We start from the raw sequence: 27324 nt of genomic DNA on the forward strand, positions 1-27324 counted from the left end.
TATATTTTTGGAACTGGGGATTGAATCAGAGACACTGAATCCCCAGCCCTTTTGATGTTTTAGTTTGAGACAGGGTCTTACTAAATTTCTGAGGCTGGCCTTCTGCCTCAGTGCCCTGAGTTGCTGGAATTACAGCGGTTGGCCACTGTGCCTGACCCTCACTGCATATTTGAGTAATGAATTTACTGAATGTGTGAACAAATGAATGAAATAGAGCAGAGAGGATGTCTGAGCAGCCCATTCTGCCCCGCCTCCCCACCAAAGGATACTGACTGAGCATTCATCTTCTTTTCTTCATCTTCATCTTCCTTTCCCCCAGTCCCAGTCTCCTAGACACTAATAAAGAATAGGGACCCCTGATTCCCACATACTCAAACACTTGGTCTGGTGTGTATGGAATGACATTGGCCTTTTCAGAAGGAGGAATTTTTAGATCTCCCAGGACATCTGTAGTTATGACAAAGACAGCAGAAGGCATTCAGCTTCCCTGCCTTTTGGGTATTTACCAGATCTTTCTTTCTGCACAACAGAGAACAACCCCAGGCTGAGTCCTGCTGTAAATCTCACCAGTGACCCACACATGAGGCTTTCCATATGTCCTGCTCATTAAATCCAAACCATCAGTCCCTACACAGCTTCCTTCCTCCCCAGTGGGCTTGAAGCAAGAAGTGTCCTTCTGCCCACACTAACAAACCAATCACAACATTTACCTTTCTAAGATATCCTTTCGCCTTCCACCCTACTCAAGAATGTAACTCCCCCACCCCCGCAAACAGCTGCCCAGCTTCAGTTCTGGGGCCCTTGATGGGGTGACTCATATCTATGTGACAGGACAGGACAGAGCATCTTGAGAGCATTGGTATGTGTGTACATGTGCCCTTGGGTTAGTGTGATGTGTGTGTGTGTGTGTGTGTGTGTGTGTTCGTGTTCAGTTTCAGGTACCACACATCTGGAAGGCAGTGAAAGAAGCTACCACTTATGCTAGGTCCTTTTTTTTTTGTAATTGGTAATTTGTAAAATATAACATATCCTGGGCTGAGACTTTGATAGAATGACCAGGGTGGTGGGAATAGCTGCTGGGAGTGATTCCTGTATCCCTACATGTTTATAAGGCATGGCAAAGAGGGATTAGCAGGTCTTAGGAAGTCTGACCCTTGTTGGTCTGACAGCTTGTCACTGGAGCAGTCAAAGCCACAATGACCGTTAGCAGGTACTTTGCTTCTGTCCTTGGCTCAGACTCAGTGGGCCCTCAGTGTGGCCTCAGTTGAACCTAAGACGTGTGGGGCCAGTAAGATTTCACTGGAGCCTGTTGGAAGGGTGTGAGGGAGGTGAGAGACACTGGTGTGAGGGGAGACCAGAGGGATAGGAAGTGTCACCAGTTGGGAGAAAACTGAGCTATCTGGTGATTGGAATGTGTGAGGATAGATATCAGTTGGGGCTGGCCCAGGGAATAGGGTGTTTGGGGGAGTAGAGTGTTTGAGGAGCATAGTGGGGAGGATGGATGTTCGGGTGGGCAAGAGAGAAGGGCACAGGGTGGTGGTTGGAGAAGCAGGAGGGAATTAGTCCCCATGAAGGACTGGTAGGTGGAGTTGGGGATGTTTGGACAAGGAAACTCTTTGAAGCTTTTCTCTCGTCCTCCCTACCCTGGACCAGGTCCCCTCCCCTCCATAAAGCCATTAGCTTCTGGTGCCAGCCCTATCTCTGCTCCATCTCTCTTGGTTCCAGTGGATGCATTCACAGACCTCCTGCCCTGAGGGATGGGGGAGGATTTATGGGGGGTCGAGAGGAGGGGGAGGGGGCATCCTTTAGAGGCAAGAGAGGTCTGTTAGGAAAGTAGGGTGTGGGGAGCTGTTAGGCCACGCTAGAGGCCGGATCATTTCCGAGCTGGCTCTGCATGACAAAGGGAAGGAGCGAGCCTCTTCTTTGATCTGCCCCCTGCTGGCCCCACACACCTGCCTGTTGGTGCCCCCGCCCCAGATGAGACCTCGAAAAGAAAAACCAAAAGGGGGTGGGGAAAAGGCCTTGTCTCAGCGCTCCTGGATCCTGCTCAAACCACCTTTCTCTCCTGGTGGCCCCAGGACAAAAATATTTCCTAAGCTGATGACCCAAAGCACCTGCCGCCCCCTCCCGGAGAGCCTGGTGACCCAGAACCCAGAGACCAGCGTGGTGAGATGGAGGCGGGGGCAGCCTGGAGCAGTGCTGTGTGTTTGTGTGTGTAGGGTTGGAGGTGTAAGGGGTCCTGGGAAGAAGACTCATTGGAAATATGGGGTCCCGCCTCAGATGGAAGCTAAGGGAGAAGCGAGGTGGAGGTGAGCAGGAGGGTGTGTGTGTTTATCTGCTCGCTCCAGGATACAGAAGCATGGATTTTCCGTATGTTTCCAAAGGCTTTGGGATCCTGGGGCGCAGGCGTTAGTTAAAGGCGTTAGTTAAAGCGCAAGGCAAAGATGTGGGGCTCTCTGATGCTACACGGGACGGGTGGTGGCTTTTGGAAGATACGTCCCCGCAACAGGCATTGGATGCAAGAGACGCAGTCCAGGGTCCCTCGCCGGCAACTGGGAAAGGTGTTCTGTGCGACTCCTCCACCGCCATACAGTGGGCATAAGGGGTAGGGGTGGCCAATATTTTTGGGCACGGGCACCGGCTTGCTGTTGGCTAAATGGCTTTTACATTTCTCAGAGAAGTTGCCTTGAGAAAGTGGAAAGTGCGCGCTCTTCCTCCCTTCTTTAAGGGTAAACAAGGGTTGGGATTTAGAAAACTTGTTTGGAGAGAGAAGGATACAGATGGAAAGGGAAGACTCCTATTGGGTATAGATCAAATCCAATTCACCAGTTGTTCTTTAACCCCTACGAAGAAAAATCTGAAGGTCAGAGAAGTAGATCTCTGGACTGAGGTGAGAGGTGGAGGGGATGTTCCTCCTTTTACTGGATGTTGTAGAAGTTGGGGAGGTGTGCTTTGCAATAGTCAAAGCAGCTTCCTGTGCGCAGCACTGCGCACACTCTGTTCTTGAAATGATGTTTTCTTTCCTCTTTTTTGGTTTCTCAACTCATTATCTCCGTTGAAATTAGGTCCTGAGTAGGGCTCCCACAGTTTGGGTTAGGAGTCCTAAAAGCCCTCTGATGAGAGGATAAGCAGTAAGAGGTGGAGGTTGGAAAGGGCTGAATTTCCTTCAGGAGAATTTGACTCAGGTTCACCCCAGAGCCCATCCTTTGCACTTTTCTGCATCCCTCTGCTCCCTCTTAGTCTTCTTTGTCTGTTGCATTTGCAGCCTGATTTTCCCTTCATTTCTCCAGGAAGCCCCACTTTGGAAGCTGTCCGTCCCAGGGTACTGGGGCGGACTGAGGCCAACCATGCCCAGCCTGCTGTTGCTGTTCACTGCGGCTCTGCTTTCCAGCTGGGCCCAGCTGCTGACGGATGCCAACTCCTGGTGGTGAGTGAGAGGGACTTTGGTCCTGCTCTGCACCCTAAGGCTTCTTGGGTAATAAAGGTGTGGACAGGGGGCACCAAGGGTTGTGATCACACCCTATCCATAGGAATATGAAGGGCCTCTTGCATCCCAGGCAAAGTTGGAGAGCTCCTTTTCTCTCTAGTCCCTAGAGGTAAGAATTCCCTGAACATAAAAGATTTGTTCATTTGCTTTTTTTCTCTGATTCTGTTCACAATCCCTTTTTCCTGGACCTTTCCCTATCCTCATGAATTTTTAGAAATAGCTTTTTTATTTTTATTGAGTTAATAAAAATATTGATAGCATGCATGAGGCCCTGGATTTGATCCCCAGAACTGGGTGGGGGAGAAAGAAAGGAAAAAGAGGGAGAAAAAATTCCAGTGGCACATGCCTGTAGTCCCAGCTACTCGGGAAACTGAAACAGGAGGATTACTTGAGCCCAGAAGTTCAAAGCCAGCCTGAGCAACACAGCAAGACCCCATCTCAAAAACATATATGTTGATATCTGGGTTTTTAAAAATTTTTGTTTTCAATTTTTGCCAGCAGAGGCAGAGAATAAAATTCCTTTATTTTAACCCTCTGAAGACCAAATGAAGGATTTGCAGGAACATGCTTGTCTTTCTGTGTTTTTAAGACCACCATCATTGCCAAGTTGACATGGAAATGGCAGGCAATCACTACTTATTTTGCATGGTCTGTGTCCCACCTGCATTTTTATTTGGATGGCAAATCTGTAGCTTTCTCATCTAACTTAACACTTGATTATGTCTGGTAGATGATGAGAAAAAAGGAGATCTCTGAACTGATTGACAGTGGGTTAGGGCATGTGTGGAGTGAGATATGGAAGTGAAAATGTTTAGAATATATTATGATGTGTGTACTTGGGATTCTATTTTGAAGGCATTTCCACTGACGGAAAATGCTTTCCACCACGTACCCTACACTAGGGCTAAACTGAACTAATCATTCCTACTCCACAAACAGGCATGTGTCAAATTTGGCTTTTTTTGCCCTCTGCCTCAAATGAACAGCTGCATGAACAGCTGCCCTGCCCACCCCACCTCCTTCTCTGTCTTCTCCCCACCTTTAAGACCAGTACAAATTCTGGTCATCTCCTTATGCTTCTCCTTGAGGGAAGAGCTTTCCCTATCTGATCACTGTGGATTCAGAATCTTGTCTGTCTTAGGCATTTGGCATCTCAAGTATCATTTGCCTAGCTTTCCATATGTCCTTTTAAGACATGAACTCTCTTTTACTAATTCACCCTTAGAAGTCCTTGGTCCTTCAGGGCCTTGTACAAGAAAGCATCCCATAAATGTGTTAAATGAATGACTTAACACTGCTCACAGGCACACACTCATTCTTTGTCCTCCCCACCCCCACCCCGCTTTCTGGATTGCTATTGTAGGTCGTTAGCTATGAACCCGGTGCAGAGACCAGAGATGTTTATCATCGGTGCACAGCCTGTGTGCAGTCAGCTTCCTGGGCTCTCCCCTGGCCAGAGAAAATTGTGCCAGTTGTACCAGGAACACATGGCCTACATCGGGGAGGGAGCCAAGACGGGTATTAAGGAGTGCCAGTACCAATTCCGGCAGAGGCGATGGAATTGCAGCACTGTGGACAACACATCTGTCTTTGGCAGAGTCATGCAGATAGGTAAGAGGCCCCTAAAATATGGCTTGGCCACAGAAACTGTGCTCATATTGACTGGGTTCATTTAAGCTGTTCTAGGACTGGCACATTAAGAGCCCAGATGGGGGCCTTTTGGGTGTTTTCTAGGCTTGGCAGCAGCATTCAAGAAGGGAAAGAGGCAGGTATATAAAGTAGCAGCATCCTGGATAATCTTCCATGTCCCTATAGCCTCTGCTTTCCAACTGCACCCTGGCAGGCCCTGTGTGACTCACCCATGGTGGAACATCTGAGTTGAGTTAGAGTGGCTTAGGAGATCTGCCCATCATGCTGCTTTTGTCTCAAGACAAAAAGGGCCTCCCTTTTAGTCTTTTTAGAGTCTTGGGTAGAGATCCAAAATTACAGCCCTGAATATGTATAAGATGTTTGCCTCTTTGACTTGGACCCTCCAAAGAGAGTTAGAAACTTTGGGCCAAATTAGTGATAGCTGTCATTAACCCCGCCCAGAGCTAGTGTTAGCTTTTTCATTTGAAAGGGTGTGTGCATGTATGTGTGTGTGTGTGTGTGTGTGTGTGTGTGTGTGAGAGAGAGAGAGAGAGAGACAGAGAGAGAGAGACAGAGACAGAGAGAGACAGACAGGGAAAGTGGGGGAAGGGAACAGACTAAAGAAGAAAGATGAGAGGGCCAAGTCTTCCTGGATTCCTGTCCCTTCTTTTCTCTCCCACTGCTGGTCCAGGATTCTTTGGCTGCCCTATTGCTTAGATAGAGGTGTGATCTGAGGTCTAATTGTTTTAGGTTCTTTTGAAATGCAATCCTCCCCTCCGTGGCAAGAAATTGAGAAATCCGGCCCTATTCTACTGGGTCTTATCCCCAGGGCCATAAAAGGAAGGTGTTGGAGCACTGTATTCTGTCCTGTCTCACATTCTCCCAGGACAGCTTCCCATCAGAAGGTCACATTCTGGAGTTACCTGGAACTGGGCTTTCCCTTTGGCAGGGAGCTTGGGGAGCCAGTGATTTGAAACCCTGTATTACCAAGGATGATTGGCGGGCCTGCTGTCCTCCTACTTACTCCAGACTTCTTTTCTCTATCTCATGTTGAGAAGTAAAAACAGGGGGAAAGTACACTTTGAACTTTACTGCTCTCTTTTTGGGGATCAACCTAAGGTACATAAAATGGAATGCTCCTGTGTTCTGAGAACAGTCTTAGGAGACAACTTCTCTGAAAGAGTAGACTTGGGGTTAAGTGGGATTTACTCACAATTTGTAGATTCTTCTAGCAGTCCGTTGGTATTCGCCCCTTCTTCCCAGTGAAAGTCTCAGCAGCATTTCCTGTCCTGTCTTTGGGGTGAGAACACTAGTGTGATCCCTGTGGACACAGAGGCATCCTCTAATCACCTCAAGGGAGCAGACAATTATTGAGGCCCTCATGTGTGCCTGCCACTAACTGGGTCCTTTTCATGTGTTATTTCATTCAGGTGAAGGTCAGTGGGTGAGGTTTTATCTAGGAAATAAAGTGTGGCAGCACTAGATGATCTTCTGGGTTCAGACTGCGTGGCCGAATGACTGGTGGAACGTGACCCCATGGAAGAAAGCACATCTCACTGCCCCCTCTTCTAAAATAAACTGGATGCTTTTCCCCACTCCTTTTTGTAGCTTTCCTGAAGGCTCACACTTCCTGGGAAGCTGTCCTCCCTTTCTCCCACTGGTCCCAGGGTAGCTCCTGGTGAAAAAAATCTCACTGTCTGGTCTGGGATTTCCAAAGGTTTCTTCCTTCTTTGAAGCTGCTGCAAAAGTCCATCACCAGAGGGCAGCAGTCGCTCGGAAGAGCCTTGGCACTTCACCTGTCCCCTGAGGAGACCCAAGGCACCTTCCTGGCAGCTGACTGCTGTGGTAGTGAGAGGACAGAGGGATGTTGTTCTGCTCTCTGCCTGAAAGGAGAAGATGCAGGGTCTATCCAGTAGCTGTATGGCTGATGGTTTATTAGCCTTATATATTTGAGGTGGTTCGAGTTGTCACTCTGAGTTGTTTCACATGTAAATATAAGCTCTCTCCCCCCACATTGCTTATCCATTCTAAAGCCTCATGTTCTTCTTGCTGAAAGTAGCTCTACTGCTTTGCTTCCAGAAATCCAAATGCAGCCCCATGCAGGCAGAGTTACCCACAGTCAGTGTCTAATGATGTTGCCCCTCCTGGACCAACAGAAGCAAAGTGACTACAAGTGACAGCTAATGAACCTGAGGGCATGTACAGATCCCAAACCATCTTGAGAGACTGGAACTGTCAGAGTGCATAGTACATGCACTGTCAGATTGTATGACATTCACCTGCAAGTACATTATTGTAAACGGCAATTCTGTAAGGGCTGATTCAACTCTGAAAAACATTTAGCTAAAGAATGGTGGAAGAAATCAGACATATGTAACTTGCAAAAGGAAAGCACAAAAGGCATATTACTTGTTTTCAAACACTGAAGAACTGTCAAATGGAAAAGGAATTAGACAGTGTCGTTCCAGCAGGCAGAAGTTGTCAGGAGGCAGATTTTGTTTTTTTAATATGAAGAACATTCTGGTGATGAGAGTCATTTTAAAAAGATGCAGGCTGAGTGTGGTGGCACATGCCTGTAATCCCAGGGACTCAGAGGTTGAAACTGGAGGAACAGCAAGTGTGAGGCTAGCCTCAGCAACTTAGTGAGACTCTAAGCAATTTAGGAAGACCCTGTCTCAAAATAAATAATAAAAAGGACTGGGGGTGTAGCTCAGTGATAAAGTGCCCCTGGATTTAATTCCTGGTATCAGATACAAAAAAAGATACAAGTTTGCTTTGAAAGCCCCTCTGGCTTCCCCGAGGAATGCTGAACAAGGAGTGTTCCCAGTGGATGGGCTATAGCTTCAAAGACTCCTTCCCAGGACACCATGTCAGGGGTTGAGGTTTCATTATAGGAAGATTTCTTAGGGATAAATCCCTCAAAGTAGGACTCAACCTGCATCACCAAAAGCCTGTTTGGTCTTTTTGCCAAATAGGTCCTCAGTGTCACAGTCTGACGCCGCTAGAGCAGATCCCTCAAGTCTGGCTGTGGTTCAGTACTGGTTCAAACATCAGTCCTGATGGCTGAATCATGAGTGGAACTTCCTGCCATCATTTAGGTTTTTCTTGGGGCATTCCTATTCCACGGTTGACTAGAAGCTGACCCCTGGCTAATTAAGAAAAACTGACTCACCTAGTGTAGTCTGGTTGTATATGTCACTGTGGTGCTGAGGTAATGAAGACGTAGGGCCAAGTGGGGATCACTGCAGACCTGTTAATTGATGGAGACTGCTGCCCTCTGCATCTGCCAAGACAGGACTGTGGGACGTCTACTTCTGATCATGGGGACAAAGGAAAGGAGGAAAGGGAGAGTAGAAAGTTCTGCCCAGTGCTGTCTTAGAGACCAGGTCTGGACCTGTTTCCTGCTAAGAACCACTCCCTACTTCCACATCTGTGTCTGCATGGGTATTACTTATTATTTCTTATCACAACTCTGTGAGATGTAATTCACAATATCTTACAGTTTACTGTTTATTCTTGTTGTTGATTTGTTTTTACAATTCATCATTTAAAGTATACAATTCAATGATTTTTAGTATATTCACAAGGCTTGCAACCATCACCAGTAATTCTGGAACATTTTCAGCACCCCGTGGAAAAACTGCACACCCTTTAACTATCACTCGCCATCCCCTACCTCCCAGCCCTAGGCAACCACTAATCTGTCTCTATGGATTTGCCTAGTCTGGATTATATAATATGAGGCCTGTGGTGACTGGCTTCTTTCACGTAGTATAATGATTTAAAGGTTCACCATGTTGTAACATGTGTCAGGACTTTATTCCTTTTACGGCTTAATAATATCCCATATTTCATTGTATGGCTAATACCCTGTTTTGTTTATCCATTCATCCATAGATGGATATTTGGGTTGTTTCTACTTTCTGGCTATTATGAATAATGCCACATGAGCATTCATGTGTTTTTGTATGGACATGTTTTCATGTCCTTTGAGTACAGTCTTAGGAGTGGAATTGCTGGGTCATATGGCAACTCTATGTTTAGCCTTTTGAGGAACTGCCAGACTGTTTCCCAAACCAGCTGCACCATTTAACATTCCCATTAATGGTACAGAAGGGTACCATAACCTTACCAGCTTGTTATCAGCTGTATCTTCGATGATGGCTACTCCAGTGGATGTGAAGTCTCATTTTTATTTTTGATATGCATATTGGAGGTTGAGCATTATTTTTATAAACATTTCATTGAAGTAGAACATAAATCATATGAGTTAAGTGATTTGCTATAGAAATCAAAAGGAACATAGTTGGAATTTTCTATTGGGAATGATCTGGATATTTAGAGGGACCATTATTGGTGTCTGAAATTGTAGTTGCCCTTGGGGTGTGGTCCCCCACTGCTCTTGAGTTAGGAGGCAGTGTGGATACTGTGGAAAAGAGAGGAAGACAGCTTGGACATTGTGATTCTAGTTCACTTTCCATTTCTGGTCTCTGCCACTACCTTGCTAGATAATGACAGCAATAAAAAAGACAGATGTGTAGCTCTTAGAGTGGTGAGAAATTTCATCTGTGAGGGAGAAATTTTTGCTAGGATGCGGACTTCTACTATTGATTCCATGATTTCTTTCTCAGTCTCATTCTGTTAGTCCCACATGGTGCATAAATTTCTGGATGCCACTCTCCCTCAATTTAGGTCTTCTCCTGGGAAACTTCAGGTCCTATAGACTTCTCTGTAATGAATATGAGTGGAGGCCAGGCATGGAGGGATTCCTTTGATTCTGTGTGGCTTCATAGGGTTGAACTAAGGGCAAGAGGCAGGGGTAAAAAAGAGGCAAATTCAGCCCATTGTGAAGAGGAGTTTCCAACTGTTAGAGCTGTGGGAATAGAAGGTGCCCCTCCAGACAGTGTTTCCCACCCCTGGGAGGGCCACAGCAGAGAGAGGCTCATGAGGAAGGATCAAGAGGAAGTAGAAAGAAGGAAAGGCCTCTGATAAAGGAGGGTGACATCCTTTGACACCCCTCTTGTCTCCTCTTGCAGGCAGCCGGGAGACCGCCTTCACCTACGCTGTGAGCGCCGCCGGGGTGGTAAATGCCATCAGCCGTGCTTGCCGTGAGGGTGAGCTTTCTACGTGTGGCTGCAGCCGGACAGCACGGCCCAAGGACCTCCCCCGGGACTGGCTGTGGGGTGGCTGTGGGGACAATGTGGAGTATGGCTACCGCTTTGCTAAAGAGTTTGTGGATGCCCGGGAGCGGGAGAAGAACTTTGCCAAGGGATCAGAGGAGCAGGGCCGAGTGCTCATGAACTTGCAGAACAACGAGGCAGGTCGAAGGGTAAGAAGGACCTCTACCCTCCCCTCCCCACACACCGCAGGCCAGTTGACACTTCCTGGGCTAAGCCAGGAGCTGTGACTTGGCTATCAAGGAATCCAGCTGTGGAGGTTCTGTGGTTGCTGACCTAGATACCATTATTGAACAAATCCCTCTCCAAAGCCTCTATTTCCCAGTCGGCACATTCAATTGTCACTTTTTGTTGTTATTGTTTTGCTTGTTTTTTGAGGCAGAGTCTTGCTATGTTGCTCAGGCTGGTCTTCAAACTTCTGGACTCAAATGATCCTCTTTCCTCAGCCTCCTGAGTAGCTGGGAGGACAGGTGTGTGCCAAATCTCATGCCTGGGTCCCGATCTCATTTTTGAAATGTCATTTGTCACTTCATAGGACGTCTGTCCCTGTATGACTTAGGTGCAATGTTTGGAACAGGACTCCAGACTTACAGAGCTTGATCCATCCTCCTTGCAATTAAAACAGAGAAAACGATTAGCAGTTTAGGCCATGAGACCTGGTCTGGGATTTATGATTTGTTAAAGGCTCAGGTTTTCCTAAGAGCTGACTTTTAAGAGCTGCTACTACACATATCCAGAACACCAACTGAAAAGCACATTCAAGCAAACACGTTTCTGATGGAAGTTTGTGTGTGTGTGTGTGTGTGTGTGTGTGTGTGTGTGTGTGTTTGATTCCTCGGGATCAAACCCAGGGGCACTGTACAACTGAGCTACATCCCCAACCCTTTGTATTTTTTATCTTGAGACAGAGTCTCCCTGAATTGCTGAGACTGGCCTGAATTTGTGGTCCTCCTGCCTCAGCCTCCAGAGCAGTACAGGTGTGCCCCGGCCTCTGCTAGGAGTTTCTTAACATGAGTGGAAGTGAGAAAAGACAGCCATCTTTTTAAGGCTCCAGCACCCTGTCTTGTCAATTTCACCTAAAACAGCCATTTTCTAAGCCTCAATATTAGAAGAAACTGAAACACAGGATTAGGGGAGCTTGGCTTCTCGTTTGTGCAGTTTACTCGGACAGTTTCCTTTGTGGAGTGCCGAGAGCATACTCCTTTTCTGCCTGCACCTAATTCGTGAGCATCCCTCTCCAAGCACATGTCTGGCTGTGCCATGGTCTGCCTTTGCCACAGGAAACCTGCAGGCAGAAAGCTCTGCCTTTTGCTAGTTCAGTGTGGTGGATGTTGACAGGCACTGGAGGGCAATGTGACTGTGCCTCTAGGTTTCCCCTTAGGAAGTGCAAATGTCTGAGCGTTGGCAAAGGGCCTCTTAGGAAGCAACACATACTTCTTCCTTGGGATGTGTCCAGCCAGCTGGCTCTGGGTCCCCAGTGAGATGCTACAGCAAAACCAGAAAAACTAAAAAAGAGAACAGCATTTTTTTGAGAAGAAATAAGGTCAGAAGTTTAATGGTGGTTCACTGATGATTCAGTAACAGGATATAGATATGTTTTTCAAAATGTCTTTGTATGTCAAAAGTTCAAAACATCAACTGATGTTTTATAGGAGTACATGTCAAATAAATGGAATTGGATATGTCTTTTCTATGAGTCTGGATGTTATAATGTTGGCTTGTCAGGACTCAGTATCTGTGTAGACCTAACATCATCCACTGTGTGACATCAAGTAGAAATTAGAGTTGGTTATTTGTCCCATATCCAAAGGCTAGGTTTTTTGTTTTTTGGTTTTTTTTTTTAGTCAGAAATGGGTATGTGGATGGGGAGTTGGTCTGTGGCACTTAGAGTTCTGGTCCTGGCTTTGATACGTGGTTATTATGGAGTAAGCTAGAGCATAGAGACTGGAATTGTCCTAGATAACTTCTCTGGGTATCTTTTGAGCTGCCAGTCTTTCCTAGCTCAAATACCACCTAGTCCTTAACATCTTTTGCATTTTCCATAGGCTTTCACATTGGAAGCTCAGTAGATTGTTTATAAAACAATCTTGGTATCACTCACTCTATTTTTATCTTGTTCGAGGATAGGGATGGCCATCTATATTTCTTTGCTCATCTTTTGATGAGCACATGTGACTATGCAAAGAGAAGTTCTCATATTGCTTCCTAGTAAGAGGTCAAATTCACGAAGGAGGCCGCTTGCAGTCTCTGCTAAGTTCCTGTGTGGCATTGTGGCAGATGCTGAGGTGGCCCTGGAGGGATAGGGGAGACATCAGCTCTTCCCCTTTCAGTCACAGTCTTGACCCCACTTCTGCTGGCTCCTCACTTTATGGCCCTTAATTGTTTGTTTGTTTGCACTGGGCCTTATCTGGGCAGTGCCTTCCCTTCCATCTGCCCTGTTTCTCGCTTATACACCTTCCCCAGCTTCCTCTGTCTGTCTCCCAGGCTTGTGGGGGCTCTTTCCTCCAGTCTCCACACCTCTTCCCTAGCCCTTTATCTTTCTCTTTGCCTCTGTCTGCTCTCAGTTGGGAATTCTTGTCTCTTTCTATTTTTTATCCCTTCTTCAAGAAACAGGCCTCTTCCATCAATCACCATCTGAGGCCAAAGGGATTTCACCTTCCACCTCCTCACACCTACACAGAAGATTCTCCAGGAGGGACTAAGTGAAGCAGGGATTGAAAAATATCCTGGACTAGTATTTTATGGCCAGATTTTTTAAAAAAAATCTGTAATCTGACATCTTGGGTATACTCTGTCAGAAATTTCTCTTGGCCTTTGAAAGTCTCTGGTAGATCCCTCTTAGACACTGATGGCAAGACTAGTGGGTTGGTATTGCTTGACCATTCAAAGGTTTCTAAGCATTTTCCAGATAAAAAGCCTGTGGGTAATCCTTGTGACATTCCTATCATCTTCCTATCATATTCCAAGCTTGTCGCCACGCCATTAGGTAGACAGATGTGGGAGAGGAACTTAAGGCATTGCCAGAGGACAAAAAGTAAGACTAAAACATTTTAAAAAGCATTTGGTACAGCTATCACTATTTTTATGATCACAGTACTGGCACTTGAACCCAGAGCCTTTCATATGCCAGGCAAGCACTTTACCACCGAGCTACATCCCCAGCCCCACATTTATTTTTTTTTTTTTGTCAGCAAGAAGGCCAAAAATTGAGATTCCCCCGACTCCTTCTCTTACAGAAGGGCTTTATATATGATTAATAGTAAAACATGAAAAAATACAAATATTGCAGTCGCTACAATGTCTTTGTAGTAGAGCAAGGTTGGAATGAATGTTCAAATAGTGAAGGAGTGACATTCTTCTTCTCCAATTTGTTTTGCTGAAATTCCTGTCCTTGCTCTGTAAAGTCTGCCTTTGACTCTCTTTCCCCAGGTCTCCTGAGAGTTTATTCCCATTAGAGATGCTTATCCGATTCCCCTAGTGACTTAGTGGCAAGGTACACAGTTTTAGACCCTTAATGCTTCCTCCTTTCTGCAGCACCAGGCGCCTGCCATCCCTCTCTAAACCAGGGACCATTTTCAGAGGAATGTCAGACTGCAGCTCAGGCCCAGGGGATTTGGGCCAGAGGATAATTGAAGTCCCTGTTTTTGAAGTGCCTGTTGGGATGGGTGTCAGTTCCTTTGTGCCCTGGGTCTGGGGCTGCTGCCTTTAACCTTGGGGCGGGGTTTCTTCCCTTCCATACCCTAAGCCGCCTTTTAGTCCCAAAATTGGAGTGTAGAAATCATCACCATTTTGGCTCCCTTCTGGGTGGCCCTGGACAGATTATTGAGATTCCTTAGAGCTTCAGTTTCTCCACCATAAAATAGTGGGAATAATTCCCTACCAAGAAAAAAAAAATCAGGAAGAGTTTTGCCAATAGTCCTAGGAGTTGGTGATGGTTATGCAGATTCTTGCACCTGCAGTGGTCTCTGCTTAGCACTGAATAAAGACACAATCTGGGGACTCTTGAAAAGAAAGCTAAGAGAAACCCTTGAAAAACGAATCCCGACTCAGTTGGTGACAATAGCTGTGGCATAAGAAAATGTTCTGAAGCAGACGTGCATTTTTTATCCTGCCATCTGCACTCTGGGCCTGCTGCCAGGGTTATTTAACACAATGCATCAGTATGCTTTCATTGAAAAGCACTTTGTAAGCAGCTTTCTGGTCTACTCTTGGTTTTAAATTTTGACTTGGGATAACCCAAGTTTAAATTCATGCCACATTGTTGAAGTTCAGTGACTTCTGGAGTAGATTTGTTTTCATATGAATTACCCCATAGGTAGGCCCACTGACTTGCTCTCCCATTGCACATGATCTGCTGCCTTCCTCTATACTCACAGGCTTTTTCAGGGAGTGTCTAGGAGATGCTGGGGTGGAAGACAGTGACCTTGCTTATAGACATGATGGTTCATGGGAGACTTCTGATGGCTATGGACTCAGTGACCAAATACCAACCTAGGAAAAGGGACCATTTAATTCTTTCTCAATTCTTTTCTGACTTGTGCTCCAGATTGTGGAAAAGCTGAACATATTTTGGGGGGTTTTATTTATTTGTTTGAGACCTTGACCTTGATGGAAATTTTGAACTGGGCATGACAGTACCTACCTGTAGTCCCAGCACTTGAGAGGCTGAGGTGGGAGGATTGCTTGATCAGCCTGGAGTTCAAGATCAGCCTGGGCAACACAGTGAGACTCTATGTCAAAAAAAAAAAAAAAAAAAAAAAGCCTAGCATGCATGAGGCCCTGGTTCAATCCCCCCAGCACTGAAAAAGGGAAAAAGAAAAAAAGAAGAAAAAAAAATGGAATTCTTTTGGAAATGTAGGTCAGTGGTGGAGTGCCTGCCTTGCATGTATGTGCAAGGTCCTGGGTTTGCTAACCAGCACTGCAAAACAAAACAGAAAGAAAGAAAGGAAGGAAGTTTTTTTTTTTCCCCTGATTATAAAAATGACATGTGTTGTAATGCATTTCATAGAACACGAAATTGATAAAGTAAACAGGGGAAGTGTCCCAAATGCTATTCTTGTAAGTGGATAAGAATATCTTGTGTTGCCTCTCTAGTGTTCTATGTAATCCTTTTTTTTTTTTTTTTTCTTTTTTTGCACTTTACCATGGAGACACATCCCCAGCCCCTTATTATTTTTTTATTTTGAGACAGGGTCTTACTAAGTTGCTGAGGGCCCCACTAAGTTACTTAGGATGGCCTCAAACTTGCAATTCTCTGGTCTCAGCCTCCTGAGTTGCTGGGATTATAGGCATACGCCATAGCACCCGGCCCTCACCACCCTCTTGACCTCATCCCTCAGGGAATCTCCTTATTCTTTTCTTTCTTTCTCCCTGCAGGCTGTGTATAAGATGGCAGATGTAGCCTGCAAATGCCACGGCGTCTCAGGCTCCTGCAGCCTCAAGACCTGTTGGCTTCAGCTGGCTGAGTTCCGCAAGGTGGGGGACCAGCTAAAGGAGAAGTACGACAGCGCAGCTGCCATGCGCATCACCCGCAAGGGCAAGCTGGAGCTGGTCAACAGCCGCTTCAACCAGCCCACCCCAGAGGACCTTGTCTACGTAGACCCCAGCCCTGACTACTGCCTACGCAATGAGACCACAGGCTCCCTGGGCACTCAGGGCCGCCTCTGCAACAAGACTTCAGAGGGCATGGACGGCTGTGAGCTCATGTGCTGTGGCCGTGGCTACGACCAGTTCAAGAGCGTTCAGGTGGAGCGCTGCCACTGCAAGTTCCACTGGTGCTGCTTTGTCAAGTGCAAAAAGTGCACTGAAATCGTCGACCAGTATGTCTGTAAATAACCTGGGAGGGAGCTGCTCTCCCGACCCTCTCCTCCACTCTGCCTCACAAAAGTCTATATTATATAAATCTATATAAATATATTTTATATTTGTATAAATAAATGGATGGATGATAAATAATTAAAAGAAGAAAATGGAAAGGAAAAGCTTATTTAAGAGACGCTGGCGATCTTTGAGGACTGGGCTTTACTGGTTCTCTGCTTCTAGTGGGAGAGAGAACAGGCTTCTTTCCTTCCCCTGGTGAGGACTCTCAGGATGTAGGGATGTGGAAATATTTACTGTCTATCCATCATGGCCTTGAGGAGAGAGGCAGTGGTTAGATGGAGATGATCCTGTCTGGAAGTCTGGAGTCTGTTGGGTAGATAATAACCCAGTTGCCCTATTACCCTAGCCACAAGGCCAAGAGGCCCTGTGGAAGGTGACAGGACCTCAGCATAAATCCTGATGGCTGCAGGGTCTTGTCCAGAATATAGATTAGTTTGGTAAGGGGCCCAATGCTTTCTTGTTTTTCTGTGTGCACACTTAAGAATCCACACTTGCAAGACTGGATTCCTCTCCAACACAAAGAGAGGTCTGATGTCACCTGGACCCTGGTGACCACAAAGGGATCTGCACCTCTTGAGAGCCCTTGAGGCCTGTCTTTCCAGGAAGAATCACCCTTCCTCCACAGTTCACTAGCTCTTGCTATGAATTTCTGCCCCAGGAGGAAAGTGGGTCACGTGATCTGCTGTGTCAGGAAAGACATTAACTGAATCTGTATGCCTGGGCTGCGGAAACCCAGGTGCAACATGGGACCGAGCGAACCTTGCACTGACCTCCCTCACAGGGAGAGGAAACTTGTACTGCTGCTGCTGTCATCCATCAAGGGAGGCTGGGAGGCCTCATGGACAACAGGACATGTGGGCAGGTCAGGCCCAGATGGCCTGGCATGTTCTCTTCATCTCTGCCCAGATGTACAGTTTCCCTCTGACATTAAATATCCTTCACCGAGGTTTCTCTCCCTCTCCTTATTTGGACACACAATCATCTTTCATGAGTCTTCTTTGATATTTTATTTTATTTTTGGTGCTAGGATGGAACCCAGGCATGCTAGACAAGTGTGTTTGCTACCACTGAGCCACACCCCCAACCCAGGATAGGTTGTTTCTTTTCTCTCTTTTTTTTTTTTTTTTTTTAATTTTAGTTGTAGATAGACACAATACCTTTATTTTATTTATTTATGTGGTGCTGAGGAGTGAATCCAGTGCCTCACACATGCAAGGCAAGCGCTCTACCACTGAGCCACAACCCCAGCCCCAGATCTTTTCTTACGAGATTAATATTACCCTTATTTCTCTGATTATTGCTTTTCTCACTATTTTGTGCAGATCTCTTCAAGTGGTATGATTCAATGTCATTCTTTTTTTTTTTTTTTTTTTTTTTAATGGTGCTGGGGATCTACCACAGGGCCATATGCATACTAGACAAGTGCTTTACCACTGAGCTATACCCCCAGCCCTCTTTGAGTTTTGATTTGAGTTTTAGAACCCTGCTGCATGTGTAAAAGAGGTAATGAAATTGAGACTTTTTATAGAGTTCTAGTCTAGTGATTAGAGAGAGAGAAAATATTGTGAGAATTAAATAAGGTAATACATTAAAGCATTCTCCCCCAGGGCTAGCACAAAGGTAAACAATCAATGGTAGCCATTACTATTACTGTTATGAACATAAGAATTCTGAAATGTTAGTATAAGTCTCACATGTGCCTACCATTTTCCCTCCTTGCATTTTGCAGCTTTCTGAGTTAATGCTGGTGTGTTCCCAGATCCTTGGTAAACCCCAGGCAGCGGGGAGACTCTCTGCAGCCTTCTTTGTATTGCCGTCTGCAGCTTTGGACCCCAGTATCTAGGGCCAGGAGAGAAAGAGAGAAAGATATAACTCAGGAATACAGAGAGAGAGATGTTATTAATCTAGAAATGAAGGAATGGTGGCTCAGTTGCAGAGTGCTTGCCTAGTATGCATGAGGCCCTGGGTTCAATTCCCAGCACCACTAAAATAAAATAAATCAATCAAAAAGGGAAGAAGGAGCTATTGAGAAGAACACGGAGCCAGGCTGCCCCAGAGTAACCAGCCTTCTGGTGAGCTAGAAACTACATAAATATTGATTTCCTTCCAGAAAAGTTTATTTCTGGGGAAATAATGGAATTAAGGATTAACTTGGGTTTTAATGAGCAAATGATATTGCAAAATCGTCTAACAATTCTGCCTGAGGATGTGCATGGCCACGAAGGCCACTTGCATCTGTGGTAGCTAAAGAGGGACCTAATGACAGGCCAACAAAGGGTGATTTTACCAGGAACAAACTCACACTGTTATTCAGATTCCTTTGGTCCACATTTTCATGGTGAACATCCACAAAAGAAAGTGATTGAAGTTAATTGATCTATAAAAGTTCAAAACCATGCCTTTGGCTTCATTAATAGTCATTGAGCCATCTTAACCATACTTAATCATAACTAACCAGTTACATATCAACTATAATAATAAGGGTCTTGAAATATTGACTTTCATGTGTATATGTGCTGGGGATTGAACCCAGAACTTTGTGCATGATAAGCATGCTCTACCATTGAGTTACACTCCCCCAGCTACATATTATTCTTTCCTACATCACTGTTCTAGAGTTCTGGGGAGTTGCTTGTATCAAGGGCTCAAAGTATTTAAGAGTTGAAATCCAAGTCATCCTTACAAATACTGGGGAATTAGTTGGCAGACTTGTCTACAGTCCTTGAAAGTCATTTCCATATTCATCAAAGATAGAAAATCCCTTTATTTTTTTCTGGTACTGGGGACTGAACCCAGGGGCACTTTACCACTGAACCACATTATCCCCAGATTTTTAAATTTCGAAACAGTCTCACCAAGTTGGTGAGGCTGATCTCAAACTTGTAATCCTTCTGCTTCAGCCTCCTGAGTCACTGGGATTACATGGACCACAATGCCTGACTGAAAAGTTCCTTTTATATGGAGGTATTTCTACATAGTCATGACAAGTGGGTGGAGTAAGTTGGTGTTCTCTTTATGGCATGGGAGGAGGACATATGTGCAAATACCAAGTGTGACTGTTGCATCCTCTGACCTATGAATTTATAACTACTGTCAGGTGCTTGTTTGAGTCCTGCTGGAGTAGCAGCTGTCTGTGAAGTGACCAGTAAGGCTATAGAAATGTGATTGACCAAGCTGGAAGAAAATGAATTCTGCCAAGAACTGTAGATGATTAGAACAGGAAGGGGACATGGAAATTTGAGCTGCAGCCTCAGGGATTCCAGATAAGGACGTCCAAATCTTGATCAGAGGCCAAACCTTTGTATGCTTGTAAAAACAGAATCCTAGGTCTCCAGCACCAGAAATTGTAATCCAGTTGTTCTAGGGCAGAACCTGTGACAGATACACCTTCCCTAAAACCTAAGGAGATCCTATACAAAGATTACCACTGGATTTCCAGTCCTTAAGAGCTAAGTGGGGGGCTGGGGTTGTGGCTCAGTGGTAAAGTGCTAGTCAGCATGTGCGAAGCACTGGGTTTGATTCTCAGCACTACATATAAATAAATGAATAAAATAAAGGTATATCGACATCTTAAAAAAAGAGAGAGAGCTAAACTGGGCCAGTAACACATGCCTGAAATCTCAGAAACTCAGGAGGCTGAGGCAGGAAGATTGTGAGTTCAAAGCCAGCTTCAGCAACTTAGTGAGACCCTAAGCAATTTAGCAAGACTCCATTTCAAAATAAAAAATAAAAAGGGTTGGGGATGTGGCTCAGTGGTTAAGTGCCCCTGGGTTAATCCTCGGTTTTATATCTCCAACATGGAGTTTAATGGAAAGATCATTATACAGCCTGGACCAAGTAGTCCTAGCCATCCTACCTCCCTCCTCTGCCTGGGATGGATCAGGGAAAGCCTATCCATCCAATTCCTATATGAATGTAACAGGACAATATTCATCTAGCCATTGGTCTTCACCTTACCTTCAAGTTGAAATTAGGAGAAAAGTATGCCTGACTGTTTCCATTTAAAAAACAGGATGGACAGGTAGTAGAAGAGCAGGGAGGAAAGCAGACTCAGCCAAGGTTAAGGTTAGGGTTGGAGTAAGCCTCCATTCACAAACCCACCCTGAGCAAAGCCTTGCAAGAACTTGGATTCCAAGGCCTACTTTGGAGAGCTCATTTAGTTTTCCACCCTCCATTCTTTGAGGTGAGAAACAAAAGTTGCTAGTTGCATTGAACCCCAAATTGGTTATTGCCTTTGAAATTCTGGTCCTACCTCTCTTTAATCATCAGCATCTTATTTAACTCTGTCATCTCCTGGAGTTTTAGAAGCCAGTGAGACATCCTGTGCTTGAGATTGCTCTTTGAGATAGACAGCTTACAGCTGCAGTAGCTTATCAGGAAAAAAGCCTGTTTCCTTGGGCAGAAAGCCACACCATCCCAAGAGGCTGGAAGCAAATAACTGTTTCCATCTTAAAACAGGCTCCAGTACTTTGCCAGATGCTGCTGATACTAGCACGTGTGTTTTTGGAGAATCTGAGTGTGTACGCAGTGTGTATGCATGCAGAGAAGTGCTTGTACACTCATGTACACCCATGTGCACAGGAATGATTTTTTAATTAATCTTGGGGGCAGAGTGGAGAGGCACTGGAGGCCTGGAATATGTAAAAAATTAGAAATAACTCCTTGCTTCTGGCTGAGAAGCTGATGAATACGGACGGTCTTTATTGGAAACCCCTATCCTCTGATTATCCGGTGATGAAAAGCTTCATTTCTCTAGAAGGAACGTCAGGGGCTGAGGAGGGCCATGTGAGCCATGGTTGCAAAGTGTTGTAGTTCTTTATCATATAAGAATTTCTGCACTGTGGATATCCCAAAAAGAAAAAGTAAAGGATGTTCTGATTCCTGGTTTGACCTAAGGAGTATGGGTAGTTTGCCCTATTCCCTTAAAGTAAGAAGGTTGGTCCTACCAGTACATTTTCTAGATTGTTCCAGAGTTGGGCGTTTATCAGGTAGACTCACCACGTCTTTTTCTGCCTGCCTCCTGCTGCTTGCCTTTTGCTCTCCACCCTGTTCATTAGCAATTCCACCAGAGGCAGCAAGGGAAGATGGAATCACATCAGCTTATTAAGGCTTCCCAAGTAGTTTTGATAAATAACCCCGTGGGAGGAGGGGTGGTTAAAAAACTCTGAATTTAATGTGTCACCTATGTGTATTATCTACTGCTCCCCAGATAATTGAAAATAGATTGATATCTGCTCACAGTCAAAGCAAGCAGGAAACTACAGTGTTAGAGTGGAAGCACAGTCCTATCCCTGGGGAAAAAAGAGGATTTACTTAAGTATGAAAAGAAGAGTATCTGGAGGGGCTTTCAGCAGAAGCGTCAAGAAAAGATGTCAAAGAAAGGATGTGCCAGCAATCCTAGATATTTGGGAGGCTGATGCAGGAGAATCAAAATTTTGAGGCCAGCCTCAGCAACTTAGTAAGATCCTGTCTCAAAATAAAAAGTAAAAGTGGGTGGGGATGTAGCTCAGTGGTAGAGCACCACTAGGTTAAATATTCAGTACCAAAAAAGAAAGAAAGGATGAACCCTTTTAATCTGATTTTTTTCCCCCTAGTACCGGGCATCAAACCCAGGGTCTCACGTGTACCAGGCAAGCACTCTACCAGAGTTGCATCCCCAGACCCTTTTAATCCAATATTAGTTTAAAGTCCAAAGGAACAGTGGTCCTGGCCCTGCAGAATACATGGTTCTAAGGTTTGGCACTTATACTTTAGTTGGGTCAACCAGCTCTGTGGTTGGTAACTGATTTGAAAGTTATGTCTTTCAAATATTTACTTTATTTCTAGAACCTTTTTAGTAGTTTCATTAGGCAATTTAAAAAATTCCTATGTTCCTGGCATCATCTCCTAGAACCTAAAATACTGCTTAGTACATAGAAAGCACCCAATAAATACTTGCTGAATGAATGAATGATTGATGATTCTCACTGAATAGATGAGGAAGTTGAAGTACAATGAGAATAACTTCACAGGCCACTGTGTAGTTTGTTCTCTCAAAGTTGCAAGTAACAAATCCATTTGAGCCAGATGAGAAGGAGGTGGGTCTAAGGGCTCTGGAATTTTTTTTTTTTTTTTTTTTTTTTTTTACTTGTTTAGATGTTGATAGATCTTTATTTTATTCATTTATGTATAGTGCTGAGGATCAAACCCAGTGCCTCACACATGCTAGGCAAGCGCTCCACCACTGAGCCACAATCCCAGCCCACAACCCCTGACTCTGGAATCTTTAGGAGCTGACCTGGACACCTCTGGATCTTCCTCCCTTTCTCTTCTCTCTTCTCTGAGGTCACTTCTCTCTTTCTCCACTTCCATCTCTCTTTCTTTGTGGACCAACTTCCTCTGTCCACCATGGTGGGAAACATGGTAACTGACAGCCTCTGAGTTAATAGACAATATTTCCATCTATAGCAAGAAAATTCTTATTCCAAATTTCCAAGGAGGGGTTGCTGGTCCAGTGCTCTTTCCACCATTCCATAATTTTGCAGCAGTTCAAGTCAATGGAGCAGAGGGGCTTAAGATTTTATCTAGGGGCTGAGGGGCTAGAGGGCTGAGGGTGGGTGGTGTATGCCTGTAATCCCAGAAGGCTGAATCAGAAGATCACAAATCCAAGGCCAGCCTCAGCAATTCAGCAGGGTCCTAAGCAATTTAGTGAGATCCTATCTCAAAATAAAATATAAAATGGACTGGTGATGTGGCTCAGTGGTTAAGAACCCCTAGGTTCAATTCCTGGTACCAATAAATAAATAATAAATATATAAATAAATAGTCAATCAGGGAGGGAGGAGCTACTCCTGTGCCTATTAATTTATCTGGTTAGATCCAGAGATGAGGTAATCCAGCTTGTTGGTGAGAAAGGAGACTCCTAAGTATTTACTATGTAATTTCTCATGTTTACTGAGGGGTCCCTCATTTGTGAAAGTGCGTAATTATAGAAGTCCTGAAACTTTTAAAAAGAATTGAAAAGCTGGGCTTGGTGATGCAGGCTGGTAACCCCAGCAGCTCAGGAGGCTCAGGCAGGAAGATCCCAAGCTCAAAGCCAGCCTTAGCAACTTAGTGAGACCCTGTATCAAAATGAAAAATAAAAAGGACTGGGAATGTGGCCCAGTAGTTAAGTGCCCCTGGTTTCAATATCCTTTATACAAAAAAAAAAAAAAAAAAAAGAAAGAAAGAAAGAAAGCTCTGAGCCCACTAGTGTGGAGGCCCTGTTCCCTAAAAAACTTTGAGAATGGGATAAATTCTATAGATAAATACTGTGCTCTAGTTAATTCTCATTAATGATTTTAGAACATTTTCCCTTTGACAGCATAATCCTGCAGTATCAATTGGTTTCTTCATACTTTTCCTCGTATTTCAAGGTCTGAGTCCACCAAATAGAAACATCTGCTGGGCATGTTTGCTCATACCTGTAATCCAGCGACTTGAAAGGCTCAGGCAGGTGGATCACAAGTTCAAAGACAGCCTCAGCACCTTAGCTAGACCTTGTCTCAAAACAAAAAAAGAAAAGGACTGGGGATGCGACTCAGTGGTTAAGTGCCCCTGGATTCAATTCTCAGGGCAGGAGGGATGGGGAAGGTGGTAGGGATTGGGGTTTGGGGGGTATCTGAGATGGTAAGCATTGCAAAGATTTTTCTGTGAATCTTCCACAGCTCTTGAGGAACAAGGGAGCAAGCATTTGAAAACTCGCTTATGCCCTCTAGCTAGCTTTCTTTTGTCCTTTTTAATTTGAGAGTACACTCCATCTAGCCCTCGAATCTTAGCCAGTGGACAAGAAGGACATATTTGTAAAGTAGGAAATAATTCCACTCATACTTATTTGGTGTTATTTCCTTCCTCATCTCATTTTATTTTCTAACTTGAAAAATTAGTTGTTTTTTTTTTTGTGTGTGTGTGTGTGTGTGTGTGTGTGTGTGTATGTATGGGGGACTGAACCCAGGGGTGCTCAACCACTGAGCCACATTGCCACATTCCCAGCCATTTTTAATTTTTATTTTGAAGCAGGGTCTCCCTGAGTTGCTCAGGGCCTCCTTAGTTGCTCAGTTTTGAAAGCACAATCCTCCTGCCTCAGCTTCCCCAGTCACTGAGATTACAAGCCTAGGCCACCATGCCTGGGGAAAAATCTTTTTCGAATTGAACTAACTGCTTATGTGACAAAGACCATGAACCAGAACATACTCAGGCCCCACCAGGTCTGGGTCCAGACTTTCCAAACATTCCCACACTCTTGCAAGCCTAGTCTAGTCTGTAGTTCCTCATTCGGCCACATGAGGTCACTATCTCATTAGTTCCAGTGAGAATTCTGCAGCTCGCAGCCTAGTGCAAAAATTGGGCAGTGAATTCTTGCCAATTGGTGGCAGAAAATGAAGGCAGGACCTCAGTGAAGTTGGGTTCTAGATTTTTCCCTTGGATGGATTGGAGAATAATTAGATCAACATTATTTTACTTATTTGTTAAAAATCGAGTGTAGAGTGTAATGCAATTAGGGGAAACTCTTGATCCTGTTTGGCTAACATCAAGATCACAGTGGAGCACTTGCCTGGGAAGCATCTGTGTATTAGGCACGTGCTTAGTCATGGCTATGTTTATGCTCCTCACTTCCAAGCAGCTGGGTATTTTGCATACTTGAAGGTTATCATTAAAGAAGTGTAAAGTATAGCTACCATTTATCTAGTACTTATTTTATGCTAGCTGCTTTACATACATTATGTATAATTCTCTCAATATCTAGGCATTATTATCCAAATATTTCAGATGGGGAATTAAAGACTCAGAGAAATTAAGTAACGTCCTTTGCCTTACACAGTAATTGATACTGACCCCAGACCCCTTTTTGGCTCTTCAGTGGATTTCTGGGTAATTAAAGAATGTAGTCATAGTTACCTCGCAGAGGAGATCACATGATCATGAAGGTGGTTTTCCTAGGGTGAAGTCTAACCATTGTACTGGGGATGTACTGACGCTTGTAATTTCCCCAAATGTGGGAAATCTGACTGCATAATTCGTGGTAGTGGAGGATTATGTTGCTACTCCCCACCTTCCCCCCTACACACACGAAAAGAAAGTAGCCAGGCACGGTGGTACATGCCTGGTATTCCAGTGACTTGGGAGGCTGAGGCAAGAGGATCACAAGTTCAAAGCCAGCCTCAGCAAAAGCAAGGTGTTAAGCAACTCATTAAGGTTGCTTAACTCATTAACTCAAGGTGTTAAGCAACCATATCTTTAAATAAAATACAAAATAGGGCTGGTGATGTGACTCAGTGATCAAGTGCCCCTGAGTTCAATCTCTGGTAAACACCCTCCCCCACTGCAAATGTAGTTATCTGAAGTAAGAGGTACTCATTTACTGATAAGTCTCAAGATATGATCAACGATCATTTCTATCTTGCCACCACACATTTTTTTTTTTTTTCTTTCTTTCTCTTTTGTAGTACTAGAGATGGAAACCAGGGCCCTGTGGATGCTAGGCAAGTGTTTTTCCACTGAGCTATATCCCCAGCCCTTTTTATTTTTATTTTGAGACAGGGTCTCTCTAAGTTGCCCATGTTTCCTCAAACTTGTGATCCTCTTGACTCAGAACTCTTAAGTAGCTGGGATTACAGGTATACACGTGCACCACATCACCTGGCCCAACCATGAATCTTGAATGGGAAGAATGACAAAGAAATTTCACTTGATAGGGCATCTGGCTGAGGGAGGGAACTTGCAGATTGCAAATTGAAAGTCAACAGCAAAGTAGAGGGCTAATGACGTGGGAAATCTATAACCTGAGATAGTGCTGGATGAAGTGGCACATGCCTATAATCCCAGCGGCTCAGAAAGCTGAGGCCGGAGGATTGTGAGTTCAAAGCCAGCCTCAGCAAAAACGAGGCCTAAGCAACTCAATGAGACCCTGTCTCTAAATAAAATATGAAATAGTTTAAAGCAAAGAGAAACTGATGGGAGACAGAGTTTGGGAAGTTACATGTCTATTTATTTACAGTAAATAGTTAACTCCCATTCAGCATGAAATCCACAGCTGCTTCATAGTGGGATGGTTTTACAGGAGAGCCAAGGGTGTTCTCTGTGTAGCTTCCCCTGAGGGAAAGGGAAATCATCTTTCCATTGCCTTTCTTGGGTGTTAGGAGTCTGGGGTTTTGAAAAATAATGACATAGACTTAAAATTCAGAAGTGCAAAATGTGGAGGGAAAGAAAAAAGAAGTGCCAGCTGGGGTGTGGCTCAGTGGTAGACTGCTTGCCTAGCTTGCATGGGGCTCTGGGTTCCATCCACAGCACCAAAACAAAACAAGACAAAAAAGCAGAAGTGCTCTGAACATGTTTGCTGTTAAGCAGATGAAGCCACAAACTGAGCTTCTGAACTCCCTTTTCTAATTTACTCTTCCAGCCAAGTCTCTATCATCACAAATACATAATTTTTATCACAAGAAAATATTTAAAATATTTTAAACATATTTTCAGCCACTCAAAGGTTGATTGTGGCCATGGCATGCTGTCATGCTGGCAGGTCGGCTTCCTGGCAGGCAGAGCTGCTGCATGTTGGGTAATGAGGGCCAGGAGGGGACAAGAGGTAGAAAGTGAAAGCACAACCATTATTAGTGATTCCCAGTGAGCAAGCACTTCCCAAGTATGGCCACTGGGGGCATAAGAGCAGAGAAAATAGCTCAGCGTCTGCCTAACTCAGAGTTGTCACACAGTGCTCAGTGCAGGGTTTATGAAGGCATAAAGGTCTCAAAAGAGAGAGGTGGAAGGAAGGTATCCAGAACGCCTTATCTCAATTCTCCGATTGAGAGAAATGAGCCTAGGTCAAAGGGAGTTGTTTGCATGTTATGGGAGAGGAAACTTGAAACAAACTGAGCAGAGTGGATTGCAGGAACTCAAGGATCCGAAGACCAGTACTGAGCCCTAGCTGCTAAATGCTTGTCTATGATCTGGCTGAATTAAAATTGCCTGGGGAAGGCTGGGGGTGTAACTCAGCAGTAGAGTGCTTGCCCAGCATGTGATAGCTCTGGGGTGGATCTCCAGTACCACCAAACCAACCGAATGACAAACAAGTCTCACAAGGAAATTAAAGAATTCAGACTTACGAGATTCATAGAAATTCTGACTCAGTGCCTCTAG

General features: G+C 44.7%; 1 protein-coding gene across 1 annotated transcript; it reads left to right on the plus strand.

Moving 5' to 3' along the window:
* Positions 1-3168: 3168 nt before the first annotated feature.
* On the plus strand, positions 3169-17118 carry LOC306661368 (protein Wnt-5b). The gene is made up of 4 exons (XM_079140346.1): positions 3169-3427; positions 4851-5098; positions 10153-10445; positions 15670-17118. Exons 1-4 carry the CDS (start codon positions 3348-3350, stop codon positions 16126-16128), a joined length of 1080 nt encoding a protein of 359 aa, XP_078996472.1. The 5' UTR covers positions 3169-3347; the 3' UTR covers positions 16129-17118.
* Positions 17119-27324: the final 10206 nt, after the last annotated feature.

Source organism: Sciurus vulgaris (assembly GCF_902686455.1).
Source record: "Sciurus vulgaris genome assembly, chromosome: 5".
Classification (NCBI taxonomy): domain Eukaryota; kingdom Metazoa; phylum Chordata; class Mammalia; order Rodentia; family Sciuridae; genus Sciurus; species Sciurus vulgaris.